The following is a 22,884-nucleotide window of genomic DNA, read 5'->3' as shown; positions in this document are numbered from 1 at the left end:
GATTCATAAAACATCACACAAAAAATATTCACATTTTTTATTCACAAAACTCAGAGTAACATCTGTATCCACAACAAGCAATTAATCCACAATTAAGACATTATCTTAGCCCTAAGAAAGTCAGACATGATACTAGCTTACACATCAGTCAAAACAAATGTTTAAAAAATGGTCAAACGTAATTCTCAATAAATTCAACTAATTTTAATTAGCTGAATACTATACAAGTGATTGGGAACTCTCATGATGCTAGAAATCAACCACATGATGCTAGAAATCAACATGTCATCCTGGACCAGATGCAAATTAGTCAGTTATTTAGTGATCTTTGATATTCTAGCAATCTTAATGCACAAGTTTTGGGCATGCCTATGAACTGATCAGATACACATGTTTTAAGTTAAGTTCCCCTCTCAGACCTTGCAATCTATGGGGCAGATGATGTAAAGGACATCTGTTTCTGTGGTCCACGGTTATCAAGGGTGTCATATGGCCAGCACAACGACTAACTATTGTCAGGTACCTATTAGACATGTATGGACTTGAGATCCGGAAATTAAAAATCTCAGTTTTCAACAGGATTTAAACACGGGACCCTCAGTTCTGAAGCCAATCGCTTTACCACTCAACCACCGCACATCTACAAATGTTTTAGGTTAGCATTTAAGTTTATACACAGGAATTTTACTATGAAATGCAGACATTAACAATTTCTGTGAAAAGATACAGCCCTATATAAGGCTCCAGACTAAGGGAAATAAAGTCGGTAATATGCTGGCAACATAATTAGGCCATGTTTTAACAGACTAAATGTAAATAGCATGATGACATTCCACCATTCTTAAGGTTTCTGGTAGACCTTTTGGACACATGGTTTATCTGATTATCATCGTCAATTAATGGAATACACTTGATCCTACTGGCTGAAAAAAGAGTTGATTTGTAAATTTTTTATATGTCAATAAATAACCACATCTTTATATAAAGAATAAAAAAGTTGAAACATTTTCAATAGTTTATAAAACTAAGTCAAGGCTAGTAATGCCAGTGATCAAAATGTTTTGAACATATATAACCAGATAAAGTGTCCTGATCACAATTACAACTTTTTTTTTTGCAATTTATTATGCAACAAATCACTAGGACATCATCAATTTTTTTTTCCACCGTTCTTTAAAATAAGAAATCCTGTTAACAACTTTATCTCTTCTTTTTTGAATTAACGTCTGTAGTATATAAGATAAGATAATGTACTACAATCTAAGAGCACCCAGTTCTAAGAAAATGAACCTTTTCTTGCATCCCTATTCCAGTCTACAAGTGACATCTACTATGATCTAAGCATAAAGATGAACAGCACATTGTATTCTTGATATCTTGACTTAAGACATTACTGTCAATAGTGAGATGAGTTTAGCAATGAAAGACTGTTGATCTCAATACAAACTTTGGTCTATACAAAACACTTCGTGATCAAGAGCTGAAGTACTATGAGAGTACACCTTGTTAGGACTTCTTCTGTGAAAGAAATGTTTTTAAAAGTTACAAAAATATAACAATAGTATCCACCATGAATGTGACATGATTTTTTTTAGTCATGTAGAAATTGCAACTCATTCATTAAGAATCAAATATGCACTTCTAAAAGTTACATTAAAAAAAAAAAAGAGTAAATTGAGTGTCCAAATTTCTGCAGTCGCCAAGACCAAGAACGGCGTCTGTATGAATTTCTAATTGTCTTGATGGTCTAGAATCTACAACAGACTGATTTAGAAAGGATACAGTATACCAGAATGAAATAAGAAGTCTATAAAAACTAAAGTAATTTTGAATGCATCAAGATGAGAAACAAAGCAAAGAAAAGATAGAAAAAAAATATTTCTTCAGTTCCATAAAGTTGTTAGGAGTGCTCTAAAACAAATTTCCATCTTTGTAGTGTCTCTAAATAAAAGTAAATCTATGGAACTGAAGAAATATTTTTTTCTGGATAGCAAAAAAGAATGAATGTTCATAACCTTTGACAAATTTTTCTAGTGATGTTTACATGAACTAATCAATTCTCAAATTTATAGGTTTATTAAAAAAAAACATATTCAAAGCACTGAAGTCAGTAATGCAGCTGTCCTCTGCAAGTCATTCCACGGTTCAATAGGAAATTGACATCACTGACTTCTAAGAAAATTGTAATAAATATTTTATTGAAATGGAAATTGAATGGAAATGGAAAGGAGTCTATGATAAAAGTACCTTAATGTTATTTTGAATGTTTGTTTTCTAACACAGACTTCAAAAAATCTTTGTCTCTTTTCTTCATTGGAATGTTCCCTGCATGAAAAGAAAAGAAACAAACAATTAGAGAACAAAAAAGAAAATACTATCACTGAAAACAGTGTGTGAGAGTAAGTGTGTGTGCATGTGAATATAGGAAAAGGAGGGGGGGGGAGAGGTTGTGTATTTAAAGAAGAGATCTAGATTTGTATGTTCAGCGAAGGTAAAATTTAAAGAAGCTGAAAGGCTGCTTGGTGCTAAGCAGTTGGCGAATAGAATAATGTGGTGGAGATGAAGTGTCCAACCAAAGCAAAAAAACATCAACACTCAGGGACCAACCATGGATTTCATTATTAATTACAGGTACTTTTAAATAAACCTTCTCTGTTATATGCAACACTATATAGCTGTACCAAACGTTTATCTTTAAAAGTAAAAAAAGTAAAGTGCTCCTTTCAGACCTTATGATCTATTGGACAGAGGATGTAAAGGTCATCTGTTTCTGTGGTCCATGGTTAACGAGGGTGTTATGTACCCAGCAAGACGAACTGCCTTTACTAATGTCAGGTATCCTTACAGCTGGGTATACTCAGAGGCCCCCAATAGGTCCCGAAATTTAAAATCCCAGTCTTCTCCAGGATTCAAACCTGGGATCTCAGTTTGGGAGCCAAGCGCTTTACCATTCAACCACCATGCCTACGTTCTCTGTAATATGCAACACTATATAGCTGAGCTGTACAAAGTTATTCTTTTCAATGTGGAACACTATATATCTGTAACAAATCTTTCTATACTTTTATTTCAATCTATCTTTTTATTTAATCCAGACATTACAAGAATTCAAACACTTGCTTTATTTTGATATTTAATATGAAACTAGCGCGCTGTATAATCTGCTTGCCCATTTACCAATGATTCTGACCAATTTCCTTCCATTTACTGTCTTTTTATGTAAGAAAAAGAATTTCAAATGTGTAAGTCAGGTTGTTGTTTTTTCTTATGTTACCAGGATGACTTTACCTCTTCCTAGGGTTAAGACTATATTTTTTGGTTGGCTAAGTCTATGCTAATGAGCCCGGCAATATTTATTCTGTTTTTGAGGCTGACTTATTTGATTCATAAACCAAGTTGTTTGATTCCATACAAAAAAAATTAATAGGGTGTTTGTATTAAATTACGATTTTCTTACCAAAATTTATTTCAAACATCCAGTTTTGGACATCAATGTTAATGATCTTATATTATATTTTTTTGTTGTTTTTTTATAGAAAATAAATGGACAAATGTTTGGAGTGAGCTTGATACATTGAATGAAGTTAAATGCCTAGATCTAGACCTACCAGATATTTATATAGAGAGAATATAGACTCTAGAGGATTCAGCTATTTAGGCAAGAATGGCCATCCTAGCCTGTACTATACTACAAAAGATCATCTGTATTAGAAATTTATTAAATAAATAAACACAAAACACAAACATTTAACACACATCTAATCATGCAAACATAAAATAAGTCTAAAAGTCTGTGCAGAAGTCACTATACCAGTGACCTAATTTTGGTAGAATAAGTAAGTGAGATCATAATTTTTATTTTTGTGTTGGTATTTATGGATAATTTGAAAAACATCTTAATGATTTCATGTGATGGATTATGCCTGGGGATCTTAAAATTTAGCTAATATTAACATAGAATTAAAATCTGAGTTTATTGATGCAAAAATAAATTATGGTGTCTAGAATCAAATAATATGTGTCAAATTTGTTTGAATTAAATGAAAACACATGGCCTCTTTGACCTTAAATATAATAACAAATATAGGTTAGGGGTACAAATATAAGTAATCATCCTTATTCTCCTTAAACTAAAGAAGATTTTGATACCGGGGTACTTCAGTTTCTTTTCTATGTCAAACCGTTGTCAAATAATGCGCTGTCAAAGTCAAACTTTGAAATTTTGGCCTATAGGTGTTCAAATAGCATTAACTACTCTATAACTATAAGAAGATTTATAATCTTTTCAGAATGCATGTTTTTCATAATCTTAAGCTTTAATGTACATTTGTGTACATACCTGGAGGAGCAACAAAATAATTTTCTTCCACTTTTGTTGCATTACTTAAGATTTCTTTCAGCTGATTGCCTTCTGTTACTTTGTCTTCTCGTAACCACAAAGCCCTTGAATAGAATGAATAGTTATAATAATACAACTAAAAGGTGAATATAAATTCAATATATTTACAATGGAAATGAGCAAGTCAGTGTTAGAGCAGTAAGATAATAATAAACTTGTATTATGTACCAAAGAATCCAAAACAGTGACTTACAAATCCTAACTTTCAACTACTAATGAGGATGCCCACTACAGAAGCCTTCATATAATAATCTGTATTTACAGGTTGCTTTCCTTTTATTTAATAAAAAGTCTAAAATTAAATATGCATCAGCTTGAAGTGAGTTGTGCAGTAGGCCTACAATAAATACTAACCTATCTTCAAGGACTGAAGCAAGTGGCTCTACATTGGTGGTATCTACTGCCTGTAACAAGTCAGCTGACTGAACAGACTTCTGTAATGAGATGTATCCTTGTTCATTATTGAATTCAACCAAGGAAAGTCTTTCCAACTGTTCTATAATTTGAAGATCTATATCAGGAATCTGTTTTGACAGAAAAAAAAAAAATTAAAGTATTAAAGCTTTTAAAAATATCTAATGTAATTACAAGTCAAGTGAACAAAGCATAGAATCAAAAAAAATTCCCATTTAAAAAGAGTGTTGGTGCCAAGTTGCTGATCTAAGCTTATGATGAAGCTTAAGCAGAATTATGACATTTTTTCAATTCATAAATTTTATTATGTAATCTTTTAAATAATAAAACATCCTAAATAGAATTTGATTACCAATATGGAAATCAACCAATAAATGTTATAAAATAAAAAAGCTTAATTAAGTACTTGATGTTAAGAATGACAAAAGTGGGTGTGATTACCTTTTTTGACAGCATTCTACAATGAACAAAGTGAAAAGGAAACTTTCTTGTTAATTTTAGGCACTGCATAATTGCTGTCTTAAAAAAAAAAAAATTGTGCTATTTTCATACATACATAAAAGCAAACTGTACAAAAATTGGGCTAGATCTATATTTATGCAATGATATTACATTTTAAAAAGGAAAAAAAAAAGGAAGAGTTACAGAAGCACTTTAATTCTTACTTTACTAACAGATTAAAGCCAGGAATTATTGCTTTGTAAAACATTGTATGCCAGGCACTAACATAAAATGAATAATTGTGCATAGTTTCAACTTGATCCGAGGATGGATGTGAGAGAAATAACCTGTTGAAACTTTTTACCAGAGTGAGTTGATATCAGCTTTGTAATAATCATTAAAAAAATGTTTTTTTCACAACAAATATTAAAGAAATACAAATTATCAAACAAATGATTTGCATTTCTAAGTAATATCAATAAATTTTGTTTTTCATTTTGAAGGCTGCTGGTCTCCTTTTGTAAACTGTTCATACAAAAAATAAGGGAATGTATGTCAGGTTTTGAGACATGACTAAAGCTGTAATATAATTGCTGTGCTCAGTCATAGGATTTTAGCTCCGAACAGCTAGTGCAACTAATAGGTGTATTAAATCATAAATGTAGTACTTTAAACAACTTGAAATAAACTTGAACAGGGTTCTTTATAAACAAACTTAATGAGACTAGTATTAACAATTTACACAAATTCAACAGATATAAGGTACATATTTAGTAATAATATGGCATCTCAGACTTCAACTAACATCCACGGGACTTATTAACATAAATTATGACAGACCAGCTAACAATTGTATCATTCTCCACCCACAAACACTAATACTCCTTTCCCTTATCATAACCTATAGGAAACACACACATGCTCCATAACATACTGGATACTAGATTCTAGAAATGACAATACAATAAATTTAATAAAAATATGATAGATCAACTTACTTAATGATTAAGCCTTAGCCTTAGACTAGATTTTAGACTTAAACTCATATTATACAAAAGTAGATAGTAGATTTAGATACCGGTACTAGAATCTAAATCCAGAACTAGATATAATAGTCATGTTATAATAAATGCTTGAATAATGGTTGAGATATTGCAGCAAATAATAGTCTATATATTTAGCTACAATGCAAGTATAGCATAAATTCTATTTCCTTATAAAAAATCTTAATTAAAAAACTTTAACCAGTAGTGTTACATGTGCTATGGTGTCCCATTTTTAAAAATTGAGCGCAAACATAACATAAGTGCTCAAAAACTTTAATTTCTTTATCTAGCTGCTTAACACAATAGATTCATTCAAAATATGCTAAAAAAGCAAACAGATTAACTTTAATCATCAATGGTGTCCCAGTGATGCACCTGAAATGCAATTCATTTTCTATTGATAAATTCTTAAAGTACAATGGGTGAAGAAGTGAATACACTTAAAATGAAACAAAAAAAAAAACTTCCACTTTAATTTTTGGCCTAATGTGACACTTTTTGATACCAGTACTGGAGAAACACTCATCTATATAATGAGAATCTATGAAATTTAGGCACTGGATATTTAGGCACCCGGAAATTTAGGCACCGGATAATTAGGCACTTTTTGACAAGGCGGAAAATTAGGCACCCTTTAATAGCGACCTTTATTTTGAACATAACTAAAAAGTTTGAACATATATTTTATCCTTAGACTTTGGGCTATTAGTGACCTTATCAAAAATAGCAACTATAACAATTTTTAATGCCTTTTCATGATACGAAAGAAAAGCAGAAAAAACGGTGGAAAAAAATGACAATCATGTGAATGTGTGGAAAAAAATGACTCAGGATTATGAATCTTTATATAATATAGACATCACAGGATACAGGGGAGGGGAGGTAAAGATGATTCTCCTCTCATTGCTTCACCTCCTTAGCCCTCCCCCCTCCACGTACTCCCACTAAATGGGGAGGATTTGTTGCGGTTAGATGTTGAACTTGGTCGGTTAGATGTTGAACTTGGTCGTGAAAATTATGTAATGAGTCTTAAGGCTACACACTGGAGTTAAGGGTATGGAACAGCATTGTACAAAGGTGCTAAATTGGAGTAAATCGTCTTCTTTTAATGGGAATGGAAATGAGCAGGAGGGCTTTGCGCGCGTTACTTATAGGAATTAAATATGTTGATAGTGGGAAACGTGGTCAAGAGGCTAAATACCCTTGAACTTGGCTACCTGTGAAAGGGGCTTGAGGTTTGACACCCGACTCGGACAGAGTTGTGTTTACTAAGTGCCTAAAGGCAGCACGGAAAAACATTCTCCCAGATACCCGCTCCCCCCACTGGTCCACAAATGAGATTGGACCATAGCACTCTGATCATGCTATTAGCTTGAAAGTAGCACTATATAAAAGCTAAAATTTTTTTAACTAACATGGTTAAATTCTGATTCATATTTTATAACGGCATTTATCTCTATTATCAACACTCCTTCTTTATATTATTCCCTTTTGGAAGATCTATTGTGTGGGTGTGTTACCTCCTTCAAATATTTTAGTGGTAATTAATTTTTACCTATACCTACATATATTGAATATATATGTAAATTGATGTAATATAATATTTATATAAAATATAAAGTTTTGAAATTTTTAAAAAAAGTTTATGGAAAAGAAGATGAGTTAAAAATTTCTATATCATTTTTTTTGGAATATTGGTCTCTTATAGATACTTATTCTGCTTATAGCAGATTGTTGATGTTCCAATTTAACTTATTCTGCTTATAGCAGATTGTTGATGTTCCAATTTAAACCTGCCTTCTCTATCATAAACCAAATATATTTACTACAACTTTCTTATTTGTGTTTAGTACCACATACAATTTTTTTGCTCTTAGGAATGAAAAAAAAAAAAAAAGGTTTCTACATGCATTATTAAACACACACACATATATATATCTTAAAAACAAATATCTATAGTTCTCTCTTTTATATTAATTTAAAATGAACAATTCTACTTGGAAGATCTAATTATGTAAGTGTGTGTTAAAATTTTCTATATCAATTTTTTGGGAAAATTAATCTCTTATAAATACTTATTCTGCTGTAGAGTTCTAGTTCTTACTATGAGTATAACCTTGACAGTTCTTAAAAAAAACAACAACGAATCAGGCTCCCTTACACAGGAGACTACCTTAAAATATATAAGGTTTATGTGCAGATCATCAACAATTTTACCGCCCCATACCCTTTCAAACGTAAGACCCCTCCTTCCTTTTCCACGAGCACATCTTAAGGGTTAAAGTAGATAGGAAGAGGGCGATTATATTTATCAACACTTCCTGACATAATATATAATAAATATTTTATAATATTATTATTTAATCTAAAGTATCTACATTAGTAACTAAATATGTACACAAATTGCATAATTATCAATTTGAAAACTCATCTGTCAACCTTAGGGGTTTGTGATGGAGGTGAAGCATTGAGAGGAGAATCATCTCTACCTCCCCTCCCCTGTATCCTGTGAAGTCTATACTATTTAATGACTCTTAACCGGGAGTCATTTTTTTCCACACATTCTCATTTTGTTTTTCTGTTTTGTCAGCTTTTCTTTTGTATCATGAATTAGCAGTAAGAATCATTATAGTTGCTACTTTATAAACCTGGTGGTGGCACAAATGCGGGTAGTGGTGTGTGTGTGGTCAGCTGACGCAAATCGCCCCAGGCCAGCGCTAGACGAGCGGTCAACCGTGACGAGTTACGACAGTCAGCCGAGTCAAGCAACAGGACGGTTCGGGAAGGATCGCCGTTGTGAACAAAGCTCAGGAGCGTCACGAGAGTTGTAGTCATCTGACCACCTAGAAACGTCGAACGGCGTTCTGTCCGGTTCGAGAAGGCCAGTAGGGACCCTATATAAGAACGGAGGTGTCACAGTCAAGACGGTTCAGAAAAGGGGTTCACGACAGAAGGTTCACTACAGCACAGTTCAACGGTGTGGTTCTGTACGGAGCATTACGACGGTTCAGCGCGGAGTACTGTCAAGTACAGTTGAGATGACTGGTGTCTTGATCTTGGTCTGTGATCGAGTCCTGAACTGTTGAACCCAGCGCAAGCCCGGAACGAGACGGAGAGGCCAGTGCAAGAGTTTGATAAGGCGGTACTGTGTTATCGGAGAGATATTTGTACAGTGTACGTGTTGCCAATTGTACAGTGTTGGATGTTATTTATTCAACTATTAAAGTGTTACGTTACTTTGGAGCCCTGAGTTGTCAAGTTCTTTAAGTTGGTGGTGTATGGTGCAGTTTGCAGAGAGCCTGCATAGTGAGATTCGTAACAATATGGTCACCAACAGCCCATAGCCTAAGGATAAAATACATGTTAAAACTTGTTAATTATGTTCAAAATTAAGGTCGCTATTAATAATCATCGAAATAATGGAGAATTTTAAAAAATAGAGTTGGGTGCTTTAGAAGTTCCTTAACATGAAGGAGTTCGATTGGCGTCAGTTACTATACATCTAGATTAAATCTAAGCTAGAATTAGTAGAATCTAGATATCTAGAATTAATCTAGACTAGATGTAGTCATTATATAGATAATAGGTCTAAATAAAGATTTATAAGAAAAATAATATATATATATACATATATATATATATAATATATATACTAATTTACTCTAGTGTTAGAGTCTAACATGTAGAATTATATATCTAGAGTTTTTTTCTCTCAAGATCTTTTTATCTTATTTAGACCTATATTATCATTATGGTGTCTGGAAATTTAGGCACCAGATAATTAGACACTTTTTGACAAGGCAGAGATGGGCGATATGGAGTGGCACCTTCGATATGGAGAAAGTGAAAATGACTAAAACCTGTCTGTCTTGACATGGCGTAAAAAAAAAATGATATTAATAACACCATACTTTTCACAAAATTTCAAGATTATTAAATAACACTTTTAAAACAGCATACTTCTCATGTGTTTGAGAGTTTTTTTATGATGTTCGATTCTTGAAGGTAGTGCTAGAAAAATGTTTGAAACTTTAAGCTCTTGAAAGCATTGACCTGACCCACTTAAACTTTAACGTCAAATCTAATTTTAACGATGAATAGTAATATAATAAAACACACATACTTTTTAAGACAAAGTAAGACAAATGGATGAAGTTCATAGATTCTATACAATCAGTTTTTTCCTAGGTGAGTTCTAATTCTTAGGAGATACACAAATAAAAAAAAAGTCAAATTTAAACATAAAAAATGTTGGCGACTGAGCTTAACTTGTTCGATCGATGTCAGTTACTCTAGAATACTCTGGATCTACTCATCATCATGTCTCAGTCAACTCTGCCGTCTCAACTCAGACTGAGTGACACTGACTCAAATGACTGAGTCAGTCTCTACTCTCTATACTATACAGTATACTATAGAGTCTAGACTCTAGAACTTGTACTAGATCTAGATGAGTTCTAAAGATAAAGACATTAAATTTTAAATTTAAAGTATTAAAGTCACTTACTAGACTGTCTGTCTAGGGATCTAGAATAAAAAATGTAGACTAGTCTACAGAGTTAGATAAAGTATAAAGACATTAAATTTAAAGCATTAAAGTCACTTACGAGAACTTTACTAGATCTAGAATCTAGGGTAATAGGCGATATTATGCCGCCCACGCCTGATCCGGTTCTTTCTGTGGTCTTACTGTAGACAATAAGCTCCTAAACCTACCCTCCAAAGCTGTACCATCGCAAATTAATATTAAGCCGAAAAAAAAAATATTTAGTTTTCAAGTTCTTTTATCATTGTTGTAATGAAAAATACGCCATTTTGTTTACTACGTTCTTAAGAGGATGTAACTCTCCATCCCAGAAGTTTAAAAAACAATAAACTAAGAGCAAGTATCACTGAACTATATATTATTTTGATGGAATTTAGTATGATCAAAATTTAGATTTAGTGCTAGCTTTAGGGTTAGGGTTGGAATTAGGTTTAGGATTAGGTTTAGAATTAGGTTTAGGGTTAGGATTAGGTTTAGAATTAGGGTTAGGTTTAGGATTATTAGGTTTAGAATTAGGGTTAGAATTAGGTTTAGGGTTAGGTTTAGTGCTAGGTTTAAGATTAGGTTTAGAATTAGGGTTACGTTTACTGCTAGGTTTAGGGTTAGGGGTTTGGGGTTAGGTTTAGAATTAGGGTTAGTTTTAGGATTAGGGTTAGGTTTAGAATAGGTTTAATGAAACCTAACCCTAACCTTAAATCTAACCCTAAACCTAGCACTAAACCTAACCCTAAACCTAGCACTAACCCTATCCCTGAACCTAAATACTAAACCTAACCCTAAACTTAATTCCCTAAACCTAGTACTAAACCTAAACCTAAATACTAACCCTAAACCTAATTCTAAACCTAACCCTAATTCTATACCTAATTCTTATTCTAAACCTAACCCTAAACTTAAACCTAGCAGTAAACCTTTTATTTTGATCCTACTAAACCTAATCCTAAACTATAATATAGTGCTCCAAACGATATATAGTTCAGTGACATTTTTTTCTTTACTTCCTCTCCAGAACATCATAACAATATGGCGTTGCCTCTATTACAGCAATAATAAGGAACCGTAAAAACTAAATATTTTTTTTTCGGCTTAATATTAATTTGCGATGGTACAGCTTTGGAGGGTAGGTTTATGAGCCTATGGTCTACGGTAGGACCACAGAAAGAACCGGATCAGGCGTGGGCGGCATAATATCGCCTATTACCATATAGGTAAGGGAGATAAATATGCTTAACAAACAACATGGTGGTCGGCAAAGGTATCTGCGTATCTAAACTATTACCCTCAGACTGTCTGTCTTGTCTACTAACTTAATAAACTTAGACTAGGTTAGAGTGTAGACTGTAGACCTAGACTTTGACGTCTTCTTACTATTCTTAATAATTCTTAGACTCTCACTCTAGAGATATAGATCTAGAATAAAAAGTGTAGACTAGTGCCTAGTCTAACTTTCTTACTATTCTTAATAATTCTTAGACTCTCACTCTAGAGATCTAGATCTAGAATAAAAAGTGTAGACTAGTGCCTAGTCTAACTTGAAAAAGAACGTTAGCGTCACCTAATTCTTAGACTCTCACTCTAGAGATCTAGATCTAGAATAAAAAGTGTAGACTAGTGCCTAGAATTAGGTGACGCTAACGTTCTTTTTCAAGTTAGACTAGGCACTAGTCTACACTTTTTATTCTAGATCTAGATCTCTAGAGTGAGAGTCTAAGAATTATTAAGAATAGTAAGAAAGTTAGACTAGGCACTAGTCTACACTTTTTATTCTAGATCTATATCTCTAGAGTGAGAGTCTAAGAATTATTAAGAATAGTAAGAAGACGTCAAAGTCTAGGTCTACAGTCTACACTCTAACCTAGTCTAAGTTTATTAAGTTAGTAGACAAGACAGACAGTCTGAGGGTAATAGTTTAGATACGCAGATACCTTTGCCGACCACCATGTTGTTTGTTAAGCATATTTATCTCCCTTACCTATATTGAACTTTCAATAACTTTTTTTAAAGAGAGTTTTTGTTCTTATGCTGTCAACTTATGATTTTTTAAGTGTATTTACTGAAATGAAGGTCTAAATAAAATGTTATTAATAAATTGATGAACTTGTTGTTTCTTCTTTTTTTTTCTACTTATGAAATTATTAATTAAAAAATATATGTTAACAATTAGATCTATAATTAATATATTAACTCACCAAGCAAAGCGAAATACTGATAAAATAAAAAACAAATATGCATGAATTAAATGAAAAATGAAACACGCATCTAGATATACATGTTATGGTTAATTATTATTATTTTTTGAACAAAATTATGCATTATGACTTAGTGATCTTTTTAGAGCAATGACAATAAATGATATAGATCTAGTACGGGAAACTTATTACTATAAGAAATAATACTTTTATGTTTATCTGTTGATGATTAAGACTACAGTTAGATCTATACATTTCTAACGAACTTTGAGCGCTCTCTATTTTCGTAAAATCACACCACGAAGAGAAAGAATTTTATGAAGCTGACACAGATCAGTGTCCCTTTCTCTTTCGCCGTGAGGTCTTCTGAGTGGAGTCTACTGTCTACCAGAGATTGTTTGGCGTGTGTTTTATGATCAGATAGGACTAATGTCTGTGTTTATAACTCTTACCACTACCTCTGGCTCCACCTCTCTTGGAGGGAGGATAGGTCGAGTGTAACTAGATCACGAACGTCTTTGTTAAACGTTACTTAGCACCTGTTAAACTATCATGTTTCACAATCTGAAATTTACTTTGCGTAGAGTGGGGAACAAAAGCCAATGTATAAAGAAACAGATAAGAAGCATATACACTACTATTTAGATAATTTATGCATCTTTACTTTCGGAGTTCATAAAAAAAAAAAAAAACTCCTCACCTATTACACTAAATTTGTTTAAGATGTGTAGTTGTGGGGGGGGGGGGGGTAGCGACTCCACCTACCAACCCTTCTCTTCACATGGATCCACTAGCGCCCATGTATTACCCATGTATTTTTCTCTCCCGCCGTACCGTACAGGTGGCGATTGTCTCCGTTTATTCTTACGTACCTTTAAACCCTCGCTGCGCCGGCCGTCACACGCGATCTTTGTCTTTATGGCAGAACTAGGTGTGATGTAACATCACCTTCCCCTGCTCGGAGCTTGGCCGGCGCCGTGGTCATATTAGATCATCTACTGCTAGGATCGCTGGTATGCTCATAAAGGGAGAAGGGCAAGGTACGGTGTTTTACTTGGTCAAAATTTATCCTTCTTCGCTTTCTTTGTCGGTTCGTTTCACCGACATGCAGTTCAACTGAGGTCTAGTCAGATGAGACTAAGACTGAAACGTGACGCAACATAACGATGTCACGATCAAAACTCTCTTGGTTGTATCCTATAATGTCGGCCAGCTTGTACAGATAGTTATGTACGACAAAAACTCCCGTGGTTGGATCATATCGTGTCGGCCGGCAGTCTATAAGTAGTTACGTATGACAAATACACTCTGATTGTCATAGATTCTAGTCCCCCTCCCCTATTTGGTCCACAGAAGTAGTGACATAGTATTTTTATCTTGAAGCTCTTTCATCTCATTAAAGAGATTTGATAAAGCCTTTGATTTTCATCGCCCCATCCCTATTTGGAGCCATCACAAGGTTACTAACTGTGATGCCATTGTAACATTTCCCGAATCTGTTATAAAAGGAGTTCCCTTCCACTCTTCAGTCCTATCATTACTTTCTCTACCTTGTTGTAGATATTGCTTGTTCTTATATTGTGCATTGTTTTTCATTCAATATGATTATAAGTTACCGTACATAATAAGAGAAGGATAAAGAACTTGTACTTATAGCTACCATATTTTTTTTTAACAGCAGCATATGGAGCTGATGAAAAAAGATACAACATGGGCCACAACTGCAGAAATGCTTGCAGCTGCTACACTACTGCAAAGAGACACCTATACATTCTCACCAAACCACAACAAAACAAAATACTCATGGCTATTATTAAAACCTTTATTTCATGATGCAAACACATACATACTATCTCACACAGACAACCATATATGCTGCAACATAACACTATTGCATACAAATGGTAATCACTTTGATGTGGTTGTACCACAAGAGGCCACATGTAACTGTTTTTTGCCAAATCCACTGCTTGGAGTATGATGCTTTAGCCTAAATTTTTAAGTGTTGATTAATATTTCATCTTACAATCTATTCAGATTAGATCTATTTAGCTATTTGATTTTTTTCTTGCATGCTTTTAATATCTTAAATAACATTTAATGTCTATTATTTTCATGTATTTAAAGTCAGGGTACCGGTATCTATTTATTTAATTACTTTTATTTTGCCAATAAAAGATATTTTGTTAGGCTTAGAGTTATTTTTTTTATTTTTCTATTAATTTTTTTGTCTGTTGTTATTACTTTAACTACATGATTTTAATTTCGATTTTTAGTTATTTTTCAAAGTACAAAAGATTGTTTGCATTTTAAATGAATTTTAATATTAGATCTAATAGCTGCTAGAAAGAAAGACAAAGCAGCAACAGAAAAAAGTTGGCAAGTAATTCAAGGGAGATAGTCTAGTACTAAGCATTAAAACCAAAATGGCGTATTTCCAATGACAATATATGGTAATAAGAAATAAAACTTAAAAATATATATTTTAAAAACTATTTATCTCCGAGGAAATCAAATTACATATTTGTAATCTGCATTTTTTTCTGCATATTCTGAAAATATAACAGAAACATAATTTAGCGTTTCTAGTGATCTCCGAGGAAATCAAATTACATATTTGTAATCTGCATTTTTTTCTGCATATTCTGAAAATATAACAGAAACATAATTTAGCGTTTCTAGTGTCGTATACTAATACCAATGATTTTAAATACATTTAATAAATCTAAAGGGTAATACTTAGTAATAGTTCTAAAGATGCAGCCCATATGATATGATATATTAAATATATATCTACCTGTAGCGGCACCATGTTGTTTTTAAGCATATTGATCTCCCTTTTTTATATTGAACTTTAAATAACTCTCTTTTAAAGAGCTTTTTTTTTTTTTTGCTCTTATGCTGACGTTATGTTTTTTTTTTACGTTTATTTACTGAAATGAAGGTCTAAATAAAATGTTAACAATAAATCGAACTTCTTTCTTTTATTGTTCTTTTTCTTATCAAATTATTAATTTACAAAAAATATCTAGTTAGCACATAGATCTATAATGATTTATTACATCACCAAGCTAAGCGAAGTATTGATAAAATAAAATAAAAATATATCCATACATAATACATACAAGATTATGCTTTATGACCATAGACATAAATAAATATTTATTTATGTCTATGTTTATGATATCGAGATCTATATAGAGCAGGGGTGGGCAACCTTTTTCTACCGAGGGCAGCATAAAAAATTGGGGACTGAGGGGCCGCATATATATATATATATTGTAATGACCATGTTCTGTAGTGACTCTATGGTTGCGCACCAACGACTAAATGAACGGGGAGAGAGGAAGAGGAAGTGCGAAAAGATGGAGATTGGAACGGTTCTTGTTTTTGGTGATCTATGTTGATTAAACTTTGTATTATCTTTGTTCCCATACCTCGTTGAGTTGCCTCCTTTAAATGTTGTAACAATATATATATATCATGGGCGTAGCCGGGGGGGGGTTCTTGGGGTTCAAACTTCCCCCCCCGAAATGAAATCCCCCCCGCGGGGGGGGGGGGGTATCGGTATTTAGAGACTGATTTTTTACTTTGATTTTGTATATTTTAGGTGAGATTTTAATACTAAAATATCACTTTCCTCAACAAAGCAAAGGAGGTTTTGAGTTTAAAACCCCTGCCAAGGGAGTTTTGAGTTTAAAACTCCATACCAGGTGGGGTGTTCGAGTTTAAAAACCCCTACCAGTGGGGTTCGAGTTTAAAACCCCCTACCAAAGGGGCATGAGTTTAAAACCCCCCTACCAGGGGTTTTCGCATTTAAATTCCCTTCTTCTATAAAACAGAACAAAAAAAAAATGCAAACGAGAATACCCCAAATTTTACGAGCACAGTTAAGGAAGATTTTGATTTTTAAACTCCCTCCAAAATTTATGATAACCCCCCTCTTCAATATGAAAAAAGAAAATTACTCAAAATTCTATGAGCGTAGCCAAAGGGGTCTTGATTTAACCCCCACCCCCTCTTCGGTAGGGTTTGAAGCTAATAAATACCTCTTCAATACCCGGTATAAAAAACGCAAATTACGCACTCAAAATGTTATGAGCGTAGCTAAATGGGTTTTGACTCAGTTTTGAATTTAAACCCCCCTTCAGCGGGGTTTGAAGGTAAAAAATATCTCTTTAATATTAAAAACAAAGCAAAATATACACTCAACATGTTATGAGTATATTCAAAGGTGTTTTGAGTTTAAATTCCCCCCCAGTAAAGTTTAAAATTCCATCTTCAATATAAAACAAGGTTACAAAAGACAGTTTGTGTGGAAACACAAACTCAAAATCGGCCCCCGAATTGGTCCACCCACGCAGGCTTCAATATTTTCAGAAAGAACATCCAAATGAAATTATTTCAAAGACAAATGAGAGATAAGAATGGAGAAAGAAGGTTAACAGATCTTGTGTAGTGCCCCAACGGTCCCGCAGATCAAAGAATAGGTGAAGGTGAATGTAAATTTAGATGTGAACCTGGCCTAACTAGTTCCCCTTTTGGACCTTGTGGCAGATGATGTAAAGTTCATCTGTTTTTGAGGCCTACTGTTAACGAAAGTGTCATGTAGCCAGCACAACGACCAACCGCCTTTACTTTTCCCCAACTAATGTCAGGTACCCATTAGAGCTGAGTGTACTCAGAGGCTCCCAAAGATTCCAAAGTTGAAAATCCCAGTCTTCACCAGGATTCGAACCCAGGACCCCCGGTTCGGAAGCCAAGAGCTTTACCGCTCGGCCACAGCGACTCCCCTGGCCTAACTGATGTACTTTGTGCACTTTGTTGTTTTGAAAAAGCTCGATGAAATTTACAATATTACTATTCGTTTTAAATTAGGTCTAACTTATAATGCATACTAATTAGCTTTTTCTCTTTAAAAAACTGCTTGCATAACTGATTTTAAAAATTAGATTTTTCGCTTTCAGAAAAAAAAGTAGCCGTTGCATCAGAACTTTGAATGGTCTAAAATATAGTGATGTCGGATTTTTAATATCTTTTCTAGTTTACGAGATCTAAACGGGACGGACGGACAGACGGACAGACATTTCGCACAAAACTAATAGCGTCTTTTCCCCTTTCGGGGGCCGCTAAAAAAGAAAATACACACTCAGAAATCTATGAGCGTTGCCAAAAGGAGTATTGAGTTTAACCCCCCCCCCCTTTTTTTTTCAGAGTGGTTTGATGCTAAAAAAAATACCTCTTCAATATAAAAAAAAAAGAAAATTACACACTAAAATTATTTGAGCGTAGCCAAGACAATTGGGGGTTTTGAGTTTAAATCTCTCTCCTACAGATGGCTTTTTTTAAAGTTTGAAACCCCTCCAGATGGTTTTGAGTTTGAAATTCCCCTACCGAACGTTTTGAGGTGGAAAATCTCTCTCTTCAATATTATTCTAAAGCAAACTACAGTTACTGAATTCTATGACCGTAGCTAAATGGGGGTTTGAATTTAAAAAAAAAACAACAAAACTCAAGAGATTTTTTAATTTAAAACACCCAACAGATGATTTTGACGATAAAACTTCCCTTTCGATATAAAATATAAAGCAAACTATAATCACTTAATTCCAAGAGCGTATTCAAGAGAGGTTACATATTTCTTCCAGTGGCGGGGCTCAATTAATAAAGTGCAGTGAATAGTCATCTGCCGAAATTGAAAAACACTAAATGTGGCTCTACAAAGATGGCTAAGACAGATTTTAGAAGTCAGTTATAGAGATCGGGTCTAAATCAAGGAAATCCTATGCCGAACTGGGAGTCGACCCGTTAGTAATATTGTGACAGAGCGTCGCATGAGGTTTGCGGGACATGTTCTCCGACAAAATGAATGACACTGTTGACACATAATAAGAGTTGCGATGACGTCCTAGTACAACTTGGCGCCACACATTCATGGAGGTCCTTGGAGCAGGTGGGAAGAGGCTTCAGACATTACCAGTGTCAGATTTTTGTGGAAACAGCTTGACGGCAAATGCGCCGAGCGGCGCGGGAGGGTCAGAGTCAGTAAGAATAGCACATTAGGTTTTTAAAATAAAACTTTTTAATAGCATTAAAATGCAATGTAGATACCTCAGAATATGTATTTTGTTGGCTTTCAATATCAGAAATAGTGCAATAGCTCCTAGCGCTCCCCCAGACCCCATTGCTGGGAATGGCGGGAAGTCTAAAACTTTCCCACTAACTCCAGGAAGAACCTATTCTAGGACACAATAAGCGTCTTCCGAAAGAATGATGGGTCAGAATGTAATAAAGATTATATACACACACACACACATACTTATAAATATATTTTTTTCGCGGGGGGGGGGGGGGGCGGGATAAAAAAAAAAATCCCCCCCCCAACGCCCCCCCCCCCCACCTAAACAAAATCCTGGCTACGCCCATGATATATATATATATATATATATATATATATATATATATATATATATATTATGTAGTAATTGTCTGTGTAGATCACAAAATTTCACCACAAATGCATAGTAGTACTTAATATAAAGTATATAACTGATAATTTTCAAACAAAAAAGGTTTTTTCAAAGTTGAATGGCGTGGTTCCAAATAATGTGAAAGTTTAACAGCAAATTTTTTTTTTAAAACTCCCGCGAAAGAAGTGGCCGGAACTTCTTTCTCAGATCATAATTTGCTTGGAGGTATAATTCATCTGGAGCTGAATCGCTTCTGCATTAGATGGTAAGCTGAGGGTATTGAAAATTGGTTCCAAGTTCTTGACGTCTTAAAATTTGCTTTCAGATTCACAATCAAGGAATCCAAATAAGTCTTGTACTTTTCAACCATTTCACTAGAAATAGTTTCACCTTTCACCAATGAAAATGAGAAACCCTGATTTCACTTGTTGGCCTCAAGAAATGAGATAGCTTTGTTTGAAAAGATTAAGATGCACATACATTTCATATGCAAACAACATGTTGCAGTGCTTCCGATGATAAACATGAAGTCTGTCTTCAATTCTTCATTAGAAATATTAGTAGCAAAGTCACAGTCAATGTCCTTCAAGAAACCTAACAATTTCTACATTAAGATTCCATATTATTCTAATGCTTGGCCAGTGGATACTACTGTGTTACCGAACATCGTAATGTTTAGTTTCCAAATCTTCAATTACTTTTCGGAATAGCCAGTCAGGGCCGGCCTTAGATAATCGGAGGCCCTAGGCAAAGTGAATTTGGTAGCACCAAATAAAAATTAAAAAATAAAATTAACTGCGAACTAAAAGTATAGGCTACAATTTATTAAAAACCTAGTGTACTTCAACAATAACATTGAGGATTAGTTTCGCTATTTCTTCTCTAAATTTGATAACATAGTAAGACTTGTACGAGCCTAGTTTGCCTTTGCCTAAGGTCGGCCCTATGCCAAAACTTTTATTTCTTAACTTTGATCTTTTAACTTGATATTACATGCAGCTTTGTGTAAACTTTCCCTTTATTAGTTTATGGTTGAGAAATTGATGGTCTTTATTTTACTAAAAAGACTTTTTCTCAGTCTAATCACGTGCACCATCAGTTGTTACCCTTGCCATCTTGTACAAGCCGACCCAACTCTTTCAACACAGTTCTTCATATCATTGAATAAATACTGGCGTGAACTTGTGTCTTTGACTGAATTTTTCGAATTATTGTCATTTAAAATAATCTTCGTTTACTTTAAACTTATTAGAATGACGTTTAGAGACATTGTTTCTTTCGCCTACTCATTATTAAATGATAAGAATCAAAAGTTTTAATAAATTAAAGATATTTATAATTATTTATTTTTAATACATTTGCATTTTTATATTTGTGTAATGTGTGGGCACACCTGATTTCTTTAGGTGTCCACGGGCCGCATAAAACACTTCGGCGGGCCGCATGTGTCCGCGTACCGTAATTTGCCCACCCCTGATAGAGAGCAATTGCATTGTACGGGACTTGTATTACTATAGGAAATAAAACATTTTATTATAGAAGGGTAGCAGTCATGGGCACCCGCGGGATTTTTTGCAGAGGGGTGTAAGTCGCCACTCATGGCTCAAAGTCGTAACTGCAACTTTTTAATTACAAAGAATATGAAAGAAAAGAAATGGTGCACCACGCTACACATAGCCTACCGATGCGATATTAAAGACCAACTGTAGAGTTTGTTGTTTTTTTAATCGAAATTGAGATGGCTATTGATTTGGATAGTAGATGGTATCAAAGATAGTTTTTAAGAAATTGAGTTTAAAGAAATAGCGTAGCATACGCCGCTATTTTGCAGGGATGGCCTTAGGCCATTGTAACCTATGCGACCGCATTGGGCCCCGCAATTTCATAGGACCCGCACTTTCATAGGATCCGCGCTAATTCTAGGTGTATACGTGTTTAAATTAACCCATTTTTTAATTTAAAACAGATTTCCCGCGCCCTCCTGTCGATTTACCAGGAGCTCCTGGAAATCTCCCGAAATTACAAAATAATTGAAAAAGTCCTTAAAATATACGGAAATATATACACAAAATTCAATATGGAAAACGCCAATCCTACGCGCGAAAAATAAAAACGGCATTATGCATTAGTCGTAATTGTGTAATCTGGTGAAAGAAGCTTCTCGCGCCTCAAACTAATGAAGAATTACATGAGGTCAACACTTCTCAAAGATAGATTGAAACATTTGGTAATTCTTGCTATTGAGCGTGATCTATGTAGGAAACATAATTATCATGATAATGACTTTGCTACACGCAAGACTTGTAATATAATTCTGTACGTAGTAAAGAATGAATAAAATGCATTGACGAATTTATTTTCTAATACAAACTCTTAAATTTCACTTATTGTCCGCTTCCCTACCCAAACTTAGCCCCTCGAAATCCGTTTCGCATAGGGCCCCACAATGCTTAAGTCCGGCCCAGCTATTTAGTGACGGGTGAATATACATAGTAGATAAATTGTTCTCTTTCCATGACTTCTTGGTCACAATGGATAATTCCTCGTTGCTATTTAGTGTTTGTAAAATGTTTTACATGTTTCGGATGTTCCTTCAGAGTTGAAGATAGTTTACTTCTTAGTCCAAACCTCCCGCAGGACGAAGGGGGTGGGGGGGGGAGCCGGCAGGGTTTGAACTCTGGACCATCGATAAATCTGAACGACAGTCCAGCGCGCAAACCGCACGACCAGGCAGCAATGTAAGAGAGAGTGTGTTAAGTTAGTGAGGTCTTGTTCCCGGTCCAGGTTGGACGTTGCTTCCTGGACTGGTGTTATGCATATGTTTCCTAAAGTTGATGGACTGATGGTTTTGTATTACTATTTATTGAAGATGATGTCATCGTGTGCTTATTGAATATTAAAGTATTATTTATATTTCCATGGACATCAATAGTTGGAGTTAAAGTGTATCAAGTAGTAATTGTTCCTATTTGAGTAACTAAGCAAGTATTAAGCAATTGTAATTGAGTTTTGAAGAACCCCCTAGCGTAGGTGGCCGATTTTGAGTTGTATTTAATGAGAGAGAGAAATTCAGAGAGAGACAGACCCCTTTACATCGTTTTTGTTGATCTGACTAAAGCTTTTGACATGGTCAGCAGAAGTGGCCTTTTCAAACTCCTGAGGAAAATAGGTTGCCCTCCCAAACTACTGAAGTTCATTGAGTGTATTCACGAGGAAACTAAATGTACTGTCAAATTCAATGGAGCCCAATCAGCACCTTTTGAGGTTTGCAGTGGTGTCAAGCAGGGATGTGTGCTCGCACCTACTCTGTTTGGCATATTCTTCTCCTCCTGTCTACTGCATTATGCGTACAACGACATAAACGAAGGTGTGTTTCTCC

General features: G+C 34.3%; 1 protein-coding gene across 6 annotated transcripts; it reads right to left on the bottom strand.

The window, feature by feature from the left end:
• Positions 1-19: 19 nt before the first annotated feature.
• Positions 20-15,923, bottom strand: LOC129922038 (glutamyl-tRNA(Gln) amidotransferase subunit C, mitochondrial-like). Of its 6 annotated transcripts, XM_056006064.1 has the most exons (7): positions 10,908-11,123; positions 9,538-9,645; positions 5,255-5,332; positions 4,754-4,923; positions 4,340-4,443; positions 2,248-2,325; positions 20-1,518 (listed from the first exon to the last, which is right to left on the bottom strand). In XM_056006064.1, exons 3-6 carry the CDS (start codon positions 5,321-5,323, stop codon positions 2,255-2,257), a joined length of 414 nt encoding a protein of 137 aa, XP_055862039.1. In that variant the 5' UTR covers positions 5,324-5,332; positions 9,538-9,645; positions 10,908-11,123; the 3' UTR covers positions 20-1,518; positions 2,248-2,254. The 6 variants fall into 6 exon arrangements, with proteins under 6 accessions (XP_055862039.1, XP_055862037.1, XP_055862038.1 ...); XM_056006062.1 differs by lacking the exons at positions 9,538-9,645; positions 10,908-11,123 and adding an exon at positions 15,833-15,923; XM_056006063.1 differs by lacking the exons at positions 9,538-9,645; positions 10,908-11,123 and adding an exon at positions 15,833-15,923 and having other exon boundaries at positions 20-1,515.
• Between the last annotated feature and the right edge of the window lie 6,961 nt (positions 15,924-22,884).

Source organism: Biomphalaria glabrata, chromosome 12, assembly GCF_947242115.1.
Source record: "Biomphalaria glabrata chromosome 12, xgBioGlab47.1, whole genome shotgun sequence".
NCBI lineage: Eukaryota > Metazoa > Mollusca > Gastropoda > Planorbidae > Biomphalaria > Biomphalaria glabrata.
Note: the sequence above shows the minus strand (reverse complement) of the source record. Positions and strands in the feature narration are given on the sequence as shown.

Coding starts and splice junctions, on each gene's coding strand:
- LOC129922038 (XM_056006062.1), bottom strand. CDS start 15,862: ATGCTTAAAAACAACATGGTGCCGCTACAG. Junction 4,924..5,254: donor GTAGAATGCTGTCAAAAAAG/GTAATCACACCC, acceptor CTGTCAAAACAG/ATTCCTGATATAGATCTTCA. Junction 2,326..4,339: donor TTATTTTGTTGCTCCTCCAG/GTATGTACACAA, acceptor CTTTTCATGCAG/GGAACATTCCAATGAAGAAA.